This window comes from Scyliorhinus torazame, chromosome 2 (assembly GCF_047496885.1).
Source record: "Scyliorhinus torazame isolate Kashiwa2021f chromosome 2, sScyTor2.1, whole genome shotgun sequence".
NCBI lineage: Eukaryota > Metazoa > Chordata > Chondrichthyes > Carcharhiniformes > Scyliorhinidae > Scyliorhinus > Scyliorhinus torazame.
Genome location: NC_092708.1, coordinates 324906391 through 324923090, shown reverse-complemented (window position 1 = coordinate 324923090; position 16700 = coordinate 324906391). Strand labels below are relative to the sequence as shown.

At 47.4% G+C, this 16700-nt stretch overlaps 1 protein-coding gene across 6 annotated transcripts in view; it reads right to left on the bottom strand.

The window, feature by feature from the left end:
* Window positions 1-16700, bottom strand: part of fermt2 (FERM domain containing kindlin 2) — a 188736-nt gene that overhangs the window by 80381 nt on the left and 91655 nt on the right. For all 6 annotated transcript variants that reach the window (XM_072489727.1, XM_072489726.1, XM_072489729.1 and 3 more), the window contains exon 4: window positions 5904-6044. In XM_072489727.1, coding sequence (XP_072345828.1) covers window positions 5904-6044 — 141 coding nt within the window. The remainder of the gene's footprint in view (window positions 1-5903; window positions 6045-16700) is intronic.

Genomic DNA, 16700 nt, shown 5'->3' with positions numbered 1-16700 from the left:
GTTTAAAAAGAACTTCGTCTAATTTAGTCAAAAATGAATGTGTCATTCATTTGGAAATCAGTGAAAAAGTTAAAACACACGTACTGCTCATTTTATAGAACATGAGTGATGCTGGGTTAAAATAACTTGTATTCATTTTTCTTGCAATTCATTTAGCATACTATATATGGAAGAAAAGAAATAACCCACACCAGAGCCTGGTCTCTAGCAATTACGTAATACCATGTGTGAGCTTTGAATACACAAAGCATTAGCAATGAGATTTGATATATTTCCATATGCAGTCTTTGAAATAACAGTTATCAAGTTGTGAGGGATGACCAAACCTTCCAAACCAAGAGTGAAGGCCTCCATTTTATGAGTTCTATTATTCAATTTTTAAAGTAAACAAATATGCACATAATATATGGTGCTCCAATATGACAAAAGAGCTTCACCAGTTTATAGTGTTAGCACTGAGGTAGGCATTTTATTTGTAGCTTTGAAGATGAAGCTACAAAAAAAAAATCCTCGTACTATACGTGCAATACATTGCTATCTTTGGCATGTGGGGAATACGGTTATTCCATATGAAGCCAATTCTTTTGGTTAAAATAATTAATATTTACAATTTCTGTTGAAAAACATTTAATTGTATCCAGTTTGGGTAATACACATCGTAATAAACTCACTGGAATCAAAACTCACTAGAACCAACTGGGTATATTTTTAATCTCATTGACTATGAAATAAAAGGAAGACAACATAAATATTTCCAGTGTAACATTTCAGCAGTACAATAAAATGTTAAAATTTTGTTTACTCCTATTAAGGGACTCACTTATTTTTCAGCTCAGGCAAAAGATCTATACCCAAAATGTTAACTTGCATTTTCACCTGGATTCACTGTTGACTTCAAACAACTTCTGCTTTTATTAAATATTCCATCAAAAAAGGTATAGCTGTAAAATATAGATGTTCAGCCAAACAAATTGGATTTCTTCCTTCTGTTACCACAATTTCAGACATCCTTTAATGCAGAGGATGATAATCCCGAGTGGTATTTTAATTGTGGAACAGTCACGCCGAACCATTGAGCAATGTGACCCAGATCTGCAGCCATTGGCCAGAATTGTCCGGTCGTTGGGAGTCACTTTTCCCGCTGGCAGCACCTCTGCTAGTGGGTTTTGCGGTGACATGGGGTGGTTTCATTGTGAAATTCCATTGACAAGCGGCGGAGGATAGAATCCCGCAGCCCGCGAATGGGGCGCAAAAAACACGCCAGCTGGAGGAACGGAGAATCCTGCCCTTTATATCCTACACAGTAAACTTCCATGTTTTGCTTACACTTAAACTGGGGGGAAAAAAAAAGATCCTTTTAGAATGCAGCATTGGTCTACTTTAAATTTCAATATCAGCCGAGCAAAAAATTTAGATTGTTCTTGAATCCCGAAGAATAAGCTTCGCTCATCACACCACACATGGTTCCAGCTAACTGAGGATTACCATTAACTTGTGTTACCTGTTAATTACACAATATTAACGTAGTTAACAACGATCAACAAGTGTTCAGAAGGGAAAATCCTGTCATAAAGACACCCTCAACTTCTATGAATAATGGCAAGCCCCATTTCATGTTGCACCTAGACTTGCTAGAAAGCATTTAACAAAGTTTCAGATGAAAGACTATTAATTAAACTCAAAACAGTAGGGAGTCCGGGTAAATGTTAGGTATGAATAAACAATTTCTGGAAGTTTACAAAACAAGTACTTTCTGGAGGAGTAATGCTAGGTGGAGGAAAATATTGAGTCTAGATGCCCAGGGGTTCACTAGTAATTCAAATTCCTACAAAGAACTTTGATTCAAGAACCTTTCAAATGACTGATTCAGGAACCAAAGCGATTTGTACTGGGGTGGGGGAGGGGGGAATGGTATTGAAATACTATGGGTAAAGTTGAGATAAGTGTTGAGACCAATTTTTACCTGATGACCATCCCCATGGCAAAGTAGTAATGGCAAGAATACTTCTGTTGAAATAATGCAACTTTTTGCTGATACATACACTAATGTTTGAAGTTCATTTAGTCAACACATAATAGCTATTTTCTTGCATTTGATTTACGAGTAAGAACCGAATGATATTCAGAAGAGCTCTGAACAATGAGATTACTAGATCAGGTACACCTTGACTCCAACTTCAATGTTGGGACAATATTCAACAATTTTGCTATCCAAATAGAGATGGGTAGGCTAAAATAAACCCCTCCAAATGAGTGCCAAACAAACTCAGGAGACAACTCCAGCCATGCAAATACTGAACATTTTTCCAACTATCAATCTTCAACTCTTTTCCAATTTGCAGACCTTCAGATTGGGTTATCAAAACACCAGAACAATATTCACTGATTAGAAAGCTCTTTCATTAACAGGCCAAGCTGGAATTGGGGAGCTACCAGAAAGAATTGTCTGCTTTGTGTCTGTACGGATTGTGAGTGAAAACAACTGTGGTTGAATCTTGGCTCGAGCAGCCAAGAATCTAGCTTCCCTCAAGGGAGGTTGAACATCACAAGTTTGTAAATTCATGGAATAAGAAAATATTTAAGGAAAAGCATTTCTCCCTAAGAAGACAGATCATAGAGGACAATAGTTCAATATTTGTCATTTATTTAGCAGATCTGTTATTCTAATTAAAAAGCAGGCCATTTCTGCTCTGGTAATGGCTGCATTCTGCATCCAGATGTACCGTGCAAAGGCCCTCTGTTTGACTTTTGACCCAGCTTCAATGATATGATGTTATTCAACAATTCTGTTATCCAAATAGGGATGGTGGACTAAATTAAACCCCTGTAAATTGAGTGCCAATCAAACTCAGGACATAATTCCGAACAAGCAAATATTGAAAACCTTTAGCAAAGATGCATCTGCAATTAAATCTCAACAAAGAGCGGATGTTGTCTCTCTGATCTTTGAAACCTTGAAGAACTCTACCATACAACAAGAGGTAATTCAGCCCTCAAGCTTGTTCTGCCATTCAATTAGGTTAGGATTGATCTGTATCTTTACTCAATTTGGCTCTGTAACCTAGAATACCCTTACCTAACATCAATCTACCAATCTCCGGTTTGAAATTTGTTGATCTAGCCTCAAGCCTTTGGGGTGGAAGAGAAATCCAGATGTCCACTATACTTTGGTCTGGCTCAAATTTTAGGTTATGCCCAATTCTTCTGGCTCCTCCCACCAGAGGAAATAGATCTGTCCTTTAATCTTATTTGCCTCAATTAGATCAAACCTAATCTAGGCAATATTTCACTTTATAATTGAACTCTTTTTAACATCAGTATCATCTGTGCTGTGGCCCCTCCAAACCTGCTATACTCCTCCCAAGGAGTGATGCCCAAAGCTGAAGGGAAAACTTTAAATGGTATTTAACCAGAGCTTAACATAAGTAACATAACTTCTACCCCTTTGTATTCCAGTCCCCTTGAGATAAAGACCAACATTACTTTACCATTTTAAGTTATTCTTCATACTTGCCTACTAGCTTTTTATGATTTCTGTATTTTAGCTCCAAAATCTCTCTCCTCTTTGTGTTGTGGGGCTGAGACCCACACAGACATAGGGAGAATGTGTAAACTCCATACGGACAGTGACTGGGGGCTGGGATCAAACCCGGGTCCTCGGCGCGCGAGGTAGCGGTGCTAACGACTGCCATCCCAGTTCCTAGACTTTACCATTTAAAAGACAGATTAATCATTCCTTGTAGAGTTTTGATGAGAATCAGGTGTTTTGTGATACAGGGCGTTATGATTGCAAATACCTCATTTACATCCTAAATTAGATGTATAAAACTTCAATAAATGACAAATGGTTTAAATAAATTAGCAAATGCAGTGGTGTGGCGAAAGCTTAAAAAATGCACAATACTTACTTCATATAATGTACATTTTCCATTCCTAAGTAGCATATAAACGATATATGCAGATTTTGAAAGAAGAAAAGACCTTTCTAATATGTGGAAGGCTCCTGGCAGAAAATAGTTTCTCATTTCACTATAACAACCTTTTCAGTCCATCAACTGGAGACATCCTCTTTAGAAATGGAATGGTTGGTAGACATTATTTGGCTTCAATTATTAAGTTAATCTCATAAAACTTCAATGGGTATAATAATTCATTTACAATTTCAAGTTAGCATGCCTTAGCAGTTACGCTCCAATTTTTCTAAAAACAAACAAAACTTAAACCCTCGTACTGGAGGTCAACCACATTGCAGCTGATAACTGCTAGCTAATAACTGAGTTTATCAGGACAGACATTAAACAATTAAGTCCATATGCTTTAAGCAACTTGCACTTTGATGCTGCAATTGTGAGATACAATGCATAAATGTTCCAAAGTTGCAATTTGCAGCTACATATGCTGTACTCTTCTTAATACCACTGTCCCAGTTAGAGCTTTTACATTAGAAGATTGTATTGCATGAGCAATGTAGATGCTCTTGCGGCCGGAATACGGACATTATCTGGGCGTTCCTGGTGTATCCAATAGATCAGGAGGATTTAAAGATGACTTTTCAGTTCCTTTGTTACTTCTCATTTATGTGCAGGGCTGCAAGGCACCTTTAATTGCCATGTCAGCTGAAACGGTGTCAGATTACCAGATGGTCACACAGGTTAAAAGGTCAGAAATGAAGCAGTTGTGTGGGCTCTGCTGAAGTGATATCATTAGTGACCTACGTTTATGTGTAACATAGAATGCTGGGTTCTACTAGCTGGTGAGGCCATATGGCCTACTCCTGCTCCTAGTTCTTATGTACTATTTCCCTGTCACTGCTCTGCAACAGTCAAAGTTACACATTAGATTTCCACTTTAAAAATTGAAAAATGGATCAGTTTGAATAATCAAGCTTAATTGAGAGTGCCCGACAAAAAACAAAATTGGTTCAAGCACAAATATACCCAATTCTTAGAGGCAATTTAGCCCGGCCAAGCCACTTACCCTGAACATCTTTGGGTTGCGGGGGTGAGATCCACGCAAGCACAGGGAGAATGTGCAAACTCCCCACGGTCAGTGGCCCGAGGCTAGGATCGGGTCCTCAGTGAGGTGAGGTGACAATGCTAACCACTGTGCCACCGTGCCCTAATATTTATGAAAAGTGAACAGGGATCAGTTAGCTGCACCGCTGGTTTGTGATGCAGAGCGATGCCAACAGCATGGATTCAATTCCTGCACATTATTATTCATGAATTCCCCACCTTTTTAACTCTGCCCCGTGCCAGATATGTGGTGACCCTCAGGTTAAATTACCACCAGTCAGCTCTCAAAGGGGAAAGCAGCCCATGGTCCTCTGGGGCTGTGGCAACATTTTATGAAAAGTGATATCTGTATAGTGAATATACAAGTATTGCATGCCCATATCTACCTTCCCTTTAGTGTAGCACGAGGGCGGCACGGTAGCACAGTGGTTAACACGGTTGCTTCACAGCACCAGGGTCCCAGGTTTGATTCCCGCTTGGGTCACTGTCTGCGTGGGATTCCTCCGGGTGCTCCAGTTTCCTCCCACAGTCCAAAGACGTGTAGGTTAGGTGGATTGACCAGTTTAAATTGCCCCTTAGTGTTCCAAAAAAAAGTTAGGTGGGGTAGTGTGAGGGGATAGGTAGGGTGCTCTTTCCAAGGGCTGGTGCAAACCCAATGGGCCGAATGGCTTCCTTCTGCACTGTAAATTCTATGACAGATTATGTAAAATGTTTTGCCTTGTAAGCCATTGGTAGAATAAAAGGTAGCATGTAAATTATGCAACATATCTTGCAGATGAGGAAGAATGCAGCCTCCATCAATCAGACCGAAAGGTCAATATTCATTTTTTTCACCCCACCCCAACAGAACATCTTTTTCTTTTTGGCAGAGAGCACACTTTTACAGACCTGATCCTGGAGTAATTAAAGGTCCCTCCAACTCCAATGCATCATCTTCACCTTGATCCTTTTCTTCAACTTTTCGCCTTTTCTTCTTTGTTGGATCTTTAGGTTTCCTCAGGAGTGAGAGTTCTTCAGGATGCCTTATATCTGTTAGAATAAGATAATTAGGAATTGACAAGACAGTCAAGCATGTAAATTAGTAATAAACAATGCTCACAAAAATCCCTCTGAAAATGAAGTTTGTCGAGCAAGGTGTAGAAATCAGAGCAACGAGCCACAAGAACATCATGCTAATGCCAAATATGTCTTCGTTTTTAAACACATTTGGATTTGGCATACTTGAAAACAACTCCAAGTGAGCAATAAAGTGACACTGTAGGTTTACATTGTTGTCTTTGCACCAAGAGAATTGGATTTGAATCCAGTCTAATCCAAGGGAAAAGCATGACCTTTCACTTCTGCTCTACAGATTTAATTCAGTTCATTGAGGTTATAAAATATGAACAATTATGTGCACTGCAAAAATGAATCAGAATGTCACACGAATGACTATGTAAAATTATATTACATTCGTGAAAATTGAAAACTTTGGGGTTAAGAGTCAATTTGTTGGAACAGAACAGTGGACTTTCAGTTTGTAGCTGTTGTAGCAAAAAACAAATAGATAGTAAATTTGATTGAAGTGCAAATAAAATGTGAAAGTAATGCATTAAATGCTATGCATTGGTGATGGCATAGTGGTATTGTCATTGGATTAGTAGTCCAAGGTAATGGTCTGGGGACCTGGGTTTGACTCCCACCATGACAGATGATGGAATTTGAATTCAATAAAAATTTGGAATTAAAAGTCTAATAATGACCATGATAGTCGATTGTTGTAAAAATCCACCTGGCTCGTCAATGTCCTTCAGGAAAGGAAATCTGCAATCCTTACCTCATCTGGCTTCAGACCAGATCCACAGCAATGTGGTTGACTCTCAAATGTCTTCTGAAACGGCCCAACAAACCACTCAGTTCAAGAACAATTAGGGATGGGCAATAAATGCTGGCCTATGGCGGTGGTTAGCACTGCTGCCTCATGGCAGTGTACTCAATTAGAGTACCAATTCATTTTTCCAATTAAGGGGCAATATGCAGCTTATGAGCATTGTAAATTAGGTCATAGTTTAGCCAAAAAATAAATAAATAGAGTTTGAGATTTTAGAAATGCAATCAGATGGATCATGGAAGTGCCAGGTTTGATCTCAATGTATGGTGAGTTAGCTAGTTTTTTTTCAGAATAAAATTCATGGAAGTTTGGTTGGAGTGGGTGGTGTGTTACAATAAGAAAGCAGCTGACCAGGGTTTTTCTCTGGGTTGTTATCCAGCAAATGTTGCTGGATGCACACTGACATTGGGCAAGGACAGGTTAAAATTCACTGCTGATTAGTCAATGTTGAATGAACTCAACATTGACCCATTAAAGATAACCGAAGATGACATGCCAATGACCAAGCACTGAGTAATAATTTATATAATAATAATAATAATAGCTTATTGTCACAAGTAGGCTTCAATGAAGTTACTGTGAAAAGCCCCTTTATGCATTGAAGAAAGAAAATCCACTACCACAAGTGAATTATGCAAACACAACAGAACATTAGCTTGCAAGAAAGCTTTTCACTGCTGTGCAGGACCGTTTAATAATGTGCAACATTCTTTGTTCTATGTTGGTTAACATGTTACTGGAGATATATGATTTTACTAAATATGGTTTTACTAAAGGGAAATGCTGCTCAATGAATTTAATGCAGTCCTTTGAGGATGTAACTAAGGTAGATAAAGGGGACCAGCGGATGTAGTATACTTGGATTTCCAACCATTCTGATAAGCTAACACTCCCATACCAACCTCCCCGAACAGGCGCCGGAATGTGGCGACTAGGGGCTTTTCACAGTAACTTCATTGAAGCCCACTTGTGACAATAAGCAATTTTCATTTCATTTCATAAGGTTGCCATGATGTGGAGATGCCGGCGTTCGACTGGGGTGAGCACAGTACGAAGTCTTACAACACCAGGTTAAAGTCCAACAGGTTTGTTTCGATGTCACTAGCTTTCGGAGCGCTGCTCCTTCCTCAGGTGAATGAAGAGGTACATACCGAACCTCCTCTAACGCTCCGCGAGATAGTCTAGGAACGGTTGCTACCGCCTGTAAAACCCCTGCGTAGACCCTCTCAAGGCGAACTTAATCCTCTCCAACTTTATGAACCCAGCCATATCATTTATCCAGGCTTCCACGCTGGGGGGCTTCGCCTCCTTCCACATTAGCAAGATCCTTCGCCGGGCTACTAGGGACGCAAAGGCCAGAATACCGGCCTCTTTCGCCTCCTGCACTCCCGGTTCGTCCACTACTCCAAATATTGCTAGCCCCCAGCTTGGCTTGACCCGGACTTACATCACCTGAGATATTGCTCCTGCCACTCCTCTCCAGAACCCCTCCAGTGCCAGGCATGACCAAAACATATGGACATGGTTCGCCGGGCTCCCTGAGCACCTTCCACATCTGTCCTCTACCCCAAAGAACCTACTCAACCTCGCCCCCATCAAGTGCACTCTGTGAACCACCTTAAATTGTATCAGGCTGAGCCTGGCACACGAGGAGGAGGAATTAACCCTACCTAGGGCATCAGCCCACAGACCTTCCTCGATCTCCTCCCCCAGCTCCTCCTCCCATTTACCCTTCAACTCTTCTACCAGCGCTTCCCCCTCTTCTTTCAACTCCTGGTGTATTTCCGACACCTTTCGTACTGCACTCATCAGGTTAATAGGCAAGATAAGTGTGCACAGAGTTGGAGATTATATATTACAGGTAGAGTATCCTTTAAGCAAAAAGTTAGGTTTTTGGATGCCGCGTAGAAGTCTACTTGCATTCCAATAGCCAGAGCCGTGGATAGTTATAGTTTAAAGAACCTGTAAATAATTTATTTTTTTTAAAGAATAAATTTAGAGTGCCCAATTTTTTTCTAATTAAGGGGCAATTTACCATGGCCAATCCACCTACCCTGCACATCTTTGGGTTGTGGGGGCGAAACACACGCAAACACGGAGAATGTGCAAACTCCACAGGACAGTGACCCAGAGCCGGGATCGAACCTGGGACCTCGGCGCCGTGAGGTAACAACGCTAAACACTGAGCCACCGTGCTGCCCTACCTCAAAATGACGAGAAAAGGAAGAAGTACCACTGAACAACAAATAGAGGGCAGCTGTAATAAGTTCCCACAAGTGGAGCCATCGGAGATTTGCCGTCTAGGGTCAGAGACTTCCTGCGCTAAAAGAAAAATTTCCAAGCGCTGTAACGAGCGGAAATTTCCAGGAGTTTCCCGTCGCTCGGCCCAAGGAGGCCGGCAACACTATTCAATGTTAATTGGTCCACTTAACAAGGTCTCATGGGCTTCCCACCCCAAATGCTGGCTCGCCAATGTCACCGTGATCACGCTCGGCACCAACCCCCCCCCCCCCCCCCCAAGGCCAACCAGCACATAGGCTGCACTTGCTCAGCCAACTCACAAAAATGGCACCGAGGAGACCAGCCCCAAGATTTGGCAATGCCGACCTGGGGAGGCTCCTGGACATGGTGGATACCAGAGGGAGGGATGTCCTGTTCCCCCAAGGTCGCGAAGGGCAAGTCACAAGGCAGCCAGTGCTGCCTGGGAAGAGGTGGCGGCAGCAGTCAGCTCGGGACAATGTGACCAGGAGGACTGGTCTCCAGTGTTGGAAGAAGGACAACGACCCACAAGAGTGAGAGACATCAAGGTCTCACCCCCCAAGGGAGCATCTCACCAGGCGACCTCCAACCCTCCCTCCATCTCCCTTCAACCCTCCACCCACCCCAACTCTCCCCTCTCCCTTCACCCAACTGTGAACCACGCATGTGGCTAACTATGCCCTCTGTGTCCCCTCAGGAAAAGTTCTCCCATAATCGATGGTAGATGGTCCAGACTGATGGTGGGGGTGCCGGACCCGGGAATCTTCACCTCCTTCGAGGAGAGGGCCCTGGAGGTGACCGGTGTGGCTGAGGACAGGGACGTCACCCACGCGGAGGCTGGCAGACACAGCAGAGGTGAGGAACCACTGGGCCCCACCGGAGGGCCTATCAAACACGAGTAGTGATTGCCTTACTGACTGACCCATCCCTCCCACTGACCACATGTTCATTCTTCTGCAGGCCCTCCAGCCGATGGCGCAGGCAACCCCGGGCAGCTCCCCCTTCCCTGACACCGAGCAGCACACCTCGGAGGAGAGCTCCGAGGATGCAACTGGTGTAGTCACGGCATAGCAGTCATCCCCACCCTCCACTAACGCAGATACACACACCTTGGTGGGAAATGTTAGTGGTCAGGTTTCTGGGGCACACTCTGGTGGGCACCACACTGCTGCTGATGTACATCTGGTGGAGGCAGGAACCACCAGGCAAGACAGCATTCGGAGGTCTGCTGGATCCCAGCCTGATGCTGCGCCCCTGGCACAGACTTTCCCGGGGCTGATGGAGACTTTAGGGAGCGTCCGGGACGTTCAGAGAGAGATGTCAGCGTCATTCCAGTAAATCCATTGCCAATTGGAGGAGTCTCAGAGGCTAAGAGTGCAGGAGATGGCGACGGCAATGAATCGGCCTCCCAACACTGCTAGGGTGGCGACCGTAGTGCAGAGCCTGGTGCATGAGGTCGGCACTATGAGTAATGGTATCCAAGGTGTCACGCAGTCGGTGACAGCCATGGCTGAGGGTCTTGGCAGTATGTCTGCCGCACTGGGGGATATCATCCAGTACCAAACCGATCTCGATGGGCTTCTGCGGGACATGTTGCACTTTCAAATGGGAATGGCTGAGGCGCTGCAGTGCTCGTCCCAGTGATAGCGAAAAGTGAAAGTGAAAATCGCTTATTGTCACAAGTAGGCTTCAAATGAAGTTACTGTGAAAAGCCCCGAGTCGCCACATTCCGGCGCCTGTTCGGGGAGGCTGGTATGGGAACGGCTGGTACAGTCGCAGGCGGGCACGGCTGAGGCACTGCAGAGCATGGCCCGGTCACTGGGGGATGTGTCCCAGTCACTGACGAGCATCACCGAGGGCGTCGACACAATGGTGCAGACCATGGGGAACCGCCACAGATGGCAGAGCCAGAAGACGCAGGGGCAGCCAAGACCCGAACCAGCTGCCCCTCCGTCCCAGGGTGAACCCCAGGGCTCTATGGGCACCGACCGGGAGGAGGGGTATTGAGCGCCAACCTGGATCCATCCCACGGGGCAGCGACGGTAACCAACAGCACTCGCTTTCCACCCCTCTGATGAGGCCACGTCTCGAAGCCAGCACACGGGACAGGGCAGCACAGCTGAGCATGTGCCACCGACACGTGAGCCGAGGCCCTGCGGCCCCAGAGGACGCCCGCCAGGGGCATCGAAGGCCACGGGACGAGGTAAGCAGCTGGCTGCCCCCACCTTAGATGTTCATCCTGGGGAAACACCAAGATGTAGTGGTGTATCTAGGAGGGCCAAGCACGTTGAGCAGCACTGAGGGTACGGGGTGGTGGGGGGGTTATTCGGGAATGGGGTATTGTGCAGCACATTAAACATCTATTTGCACAAACATTATGATACCTCTGCCACTTTCTTCCGCAATGCGGGCTGGTCCCCGGACCCTTTGCCCGTCTCTCCAGGCAACCCCCTCCCCGTGGCATCAACCCAGCCGTGGTCGTCTCCCGGGAGCTGTGTCCCATCGCCTGGGTGTTCGGATGATGGCGGCTGTGTGTGTGGCGTTGACCACAACACAGTGTCCCGACATCAAGGTTTGACTGGAATGTTAGGCAATGACTCCCACATGTTTCATGGCCCGCCCAGCCATAGGAACACATTTGGCTTGTGTCAAGTGCTCACTTAACCACGGTTGCCAAATCCCTATTAGTGACTGCCTTTAGCCGCGCAGCCAGAGGCCTCAGACTTTGGGTGCAGGCGGTTGCATTGCAAACTGTTTGCCGCCTGGCGGTTCCCGTTTTTGGCCTCTCCAGCTATTCACCGGCTGCGTTACGCTTAAGCGAGAGTGTAACGAGACCAGAAGATCGTGTCCTAAGTGTGGTTTTTGGAAGGATTTGGCTTTCAAATTGATGGATAAAATACATTTAACCTATAGTATAGACAAGGGGATTGGTTAACAGGTCAGAAACATAGTGGAGTTGAGAACCACAAGGGCCATTTACAATCTATAGTTGTGACTTAGATAAAGAGACTGAAGAAGATAACGAGACTGAGAGTAATGTATAAAGTTTGTGGATGATACAAAGTGAGGTGGAAAAGTAAGTTTCCTGGAGGTGACATCAAGGTTGCAAAGAGTGGACTTCCGGTTGCGGCGATGACCAGCTAAGCCGCACGTTTCGGCACCTCCCGTTTCAACGGACTTTTGGGCTCTTATCGGGAGCCCCAACAGAATTTTTTTACGGCCAAACCCAGTGTGAGGTGACAAAGGAAGAAGTCCCCCCGGGTGTGGATGGAAAGGAGCGACAGCAGTGTCCAGATTGTGGAGGATCATCTGGAGCAGCGGCAGGGAAGGGAAGGGAGAAGCAAGATGGCGGCCGAGGGAGCCCAGATGGTATGGGGCCCGGAACAGCAGGAGTTCCTCCGACGATGTGTGGAGGAGCTCAAGAAAGAGGTGCTGGCGCCGATGTTACTGGCAATCGAGGGATTGAAGGAAACACAAAAGGTCCAGGCGATGGAACTCCGTGGAGTGAAGGCAAAGGCAGCGGAGAACGAAGACGAGATACAGGGCCTGGTGGTAAAAACGGAGACGCACGAGGCACTACATAAGAGGTGCATAGAAAGGCTGGAAGCCCTGGCGAACAGCTCGAGGAGGAAGAATCTAAGGATTTTAGGTCTCCCTGAAGGAACAGAGGGGGCTGATGCTGGGGCGTATGCGAGTACGATGCTCCATACTCTAATGGGAGCTGAGGCCCCAACAGGCCCCATGGAAGTGGAGGGAGCGTACCGGGTCCTCGTGAGAAGACCAAAGGCAGGGGAAACACCACGAGCAATAGTGGTGAGGTTCCACCGCTACAGGGACAGGGAGATGGTCCTGAGTTGCGCTAAGAGGACACGGAGCAGCAAGTGGGAGAACGCGGTGATACGCGTATATCAAGATTGGCGTGCGGAGGTGGCGAGAAGGAGGGCAAGCTTCAATCGGGCCAAGGCGGTGCTCCATAGGAAGAAAGTCAAATTTGGGATGCTGCAGCCGGCAAGATTGTGGGTCACACACCAGGGCAAACACCACTACTTCGAGACGGCGGAGGAGGCATGGACATTCATTCAGGAAGAGAAATTGGGCTAGACTTGAGAAATTGGTGTCTGGAGAGAGGTAGCGAGGTGGTGGCACTGAAATGTAAAGTGGGGAGAGGGAGGGCTAATATGTAAGAATGTTGGACGGGGAATTTTTTCTCCCCCCCCCCCCCCCCCCCCCCGAGGGGGGGACACACGAAGAAATGTGGGCGCCGGTGGAAAAGGGGACAGGGAAGGGGAATGAGGGAACTGCACCATTAGGGGCGGGGCCGAGAGGGGAGCGCGGGTCTTTTCCCGCGCTATGGAAATTGAGGCGGGAAAAAGGGCGCAGGAGGGAAGGGGGCCTCACACGTAGGGAGGTCAAAGGATAAACGGGGGAAGCAGAGGTCAGCCAGAGTTAGCTGACTCCCGGAAGCAATATGAGGGGAGCAATCAAGCTAGAGGGGAATCTAGTGGGCGGGGGGGGGGGGGGGGGATTAACTGGGTTGCTGCTGCTGAGGGTAAAGGGGAGCTGATACGAGACGAGGTGGTCGGGACGGGAGGGCGCCGTCTGGGGGACAGACGGGTGCGTGGGACCTGGGTGAGGAGCTGGCTTAAAAAAGGGGATGGCTAGTTGACGAGGGGGGGGGGGGGGGGTAAATGGCCCCCCAACCCGACTGATCACCTGGAATATGAGAGGTTTAAATGTGCCGATTAAGAGGGCAAGGGTGTTTGCGCACTTAAAGAGACTGAAGGCGGACGTGGTTATGCTCCAGGAGACGCACCTGAAATTGGCGGATCAGGTTAGACTGAGGAAAGGATGGGTGGGGCAGGTATTCCACTCAGGGTTAGATGCGAAAAACAGAGGGGTGGCAATACTGGTGGGGTAACGGGTATCGTTCGAGGCTAAGACCATAGTGGTGGATAGTGGGGGCAGGTACGTGATGGTGAGTGGCAGATTGCAAGGGGAGGCGGTGGTGCTGGTGAATGTATACGCCCCGAACTGGAATGACGCGGGATTCATGAAGCGAGTGCTGGGACGTATCCCGGACCTGGAGGCGGGAAGCTTGGTAATGGGGGGGGGATTTTAACAGTGCTGGACCCAGGGCTGGACCGGTCCAGATCCAGGACCGGGAGAAGGCCGGCAGCGGCCAAGGTGCTTAAGGGATTTATGGAGCAGATGGGAGGGGTAGATCCGTGGAGATTTGCTAGTCCGATGGGGAAAGAGTTTTCCTTCTTCTCCCACGTCCATAAAGTATATTCCCGGATAGACTTTGTCGTCTTGGGAAGGGCGCTGATCCCGAAAGTGGCAGGAACGGAGTACTCGGCTATAGCCGTTTCAGATCACGCCCCACATTGGGTGGATCTGGATCTAGGAGAGGAAAAGGAGCAGCGCCCACTTTGGAGATTAGACATGGGACTACTGGCGGACGAGGGGGTATGCGGAAGGGTGAGGGGATGCATCGAAAGATACCTGGAGGTTAATGATGGTGGGGAGGTCCAGGTGGGGGTAGTATGGGAAGCGCTGAAGGCAGTGGTTAGAGGAGAGCTGATTTCCATTAGAGCCCACAAGGGGAAACAAGAGGGTAAAGAAAGAGAGAGATTGGTTGGGGAAATTCTGAGGGTGATAGGCAGTATGCGGAGGCCCCGGATGAAGGGCTATACAAGGAAAGACGAAGACTACAGGCGGAGTTTGACCTGCTGACCACGGGAAAGGCGGAGACGCAGTGGAGGAAGGCACAGGGAATACAATATGAATATGGGAAAAAGGCGAGTCGGCTGCTGGCCCAACAACTTCGAAAGAGGGGGGCGGCGAGAGAGATCGGAGGAGTTAGGGACGAAACGGGAAAGATGGAGCAGAGAGCAGGGAAAGTGAACGAGGTGTTCAAGACGTTTTATGAGAGGTTGTATAAGTCCCAACCCACGGACGTGAAAGAGGGAATGATACACTTTTTGGACCAGCTGGAGTTCCCGAGGGTGGAGGAGCAGGAGGTGGCAAGTCTTGGGGCGCAGATTGAGGTGGAGGAGGTGATCAAAGGAATTGGGAATATGTAAGCAGGGAAGGCCCCGGGACCAGATGGGTTCCCGGTGGAATTTTACAGGAAGTATATGGACCTGCTGGCCCCGCTTCTGGCGAGAACCTTCAATGAGGCTAAGGAAAGGGGGACATTACCCCCAACAATGTTGGAGGCAACGATATCGTTAATTCTGAAACGAGACGAAGACCCGCTGCAGTGCGGGTCATACAGGCCCATCTCCCTCCTAAACGTAGAAGCCAAGCTGCTGGCCAAAGTGATGGCGACAAGGATAGAGGAGTGCGTCCCAGGGGTGGTACATGACGACCAGACAGGGTTTGTTAAAGGGAGACAATTGAATGCCAATATACGAAGGTTGCTGGGGGTGATAATGATGCCCTCACCGGAGGGGGAGGCAGAGATAGTGGTGGCGATGGATGCAGAGAAGGCATTCGATAGAGTGGAGTGGGACTATTTGTGGGAGGTGCTGAAGAGATTTGGGTTCGGGGAGGGGTTCATTAGATGGGTTAGACTCCTGTACGGGGCCCCGGTGGCAAGCGTTGTTACAAATAGGCAAAGATCGGATTACTTCCGATTACATAGGGGTACAAGACAGGGGTACCCCCTGACCCCGTTACTGTTTGCGTTGGCAATTGAGCCATTGGCGATAGCGCTGAGGGACTCTAAGAAGTGGAGGGGGGTGCTTAGAGGAGGATAGGAACATCGGGTGTCACTGTATGCAGACGATTTACTGCTATGTGTGGCGGACCCAGTAGAGGGGATGCCAGAGGTAATGCAGATACTTAGGGAGTTTGGAGAGTTCTCGGGATATAAATTAAATATGGGAAAGAGCAAACTTTTTGTGATGCACCCCGGGGAACAGGGCAGTGGGATAGATGCTCTGCCGCTGAGGAGAGTGACAGGAAATTTTCGATACCTGGGGATTCAGGTGGCCAGGAACTGGGGAACCCTACACAAACTTAACCTGACGCGACTGGTAGAGCAGATGGAGGAGGACTTTAGGAGGTGGGATTTGGTGCCCCTGTCATTGGCGGGCAGAGTACAGGCGGTCAAGATGGTGGTCCTCCCGAGGTTTCTTTTCGTGTTTCAATGCCTCCCCATCCTGATTACTAAGGCCCTTTTAAAAAAAAATAGATAGGAGCATTACGAGCTTTGTATGGGCGGGAAAGGCTCCGAGGGTAAAGAGGGGGTTCCTGCAGCGCAGTAGGGACAGAGGGGGATTGGCACTGCCGAGTCTGAGTGACTACTATTGGGCCGCTAATGTGTCAATGGTTTGTAAGTGGATGAGGGAAGAGGAAGGTGCGGCGTGGAAAAGGCTGGAGATGGCGTCCTGTAAGAGAACAAGCCTGAAAGCGCTGGCGACGGCGACGCTACCGTTCTCCCCAAAAAGGTACACCACAAACCCAGTGGTGGTGGCGACCTTGAAGATCTGGGGGCAGTGGAGACGACACGGGGACTGACGGGTGCCTCGGTGTGGTCCCCGATAAGGAAT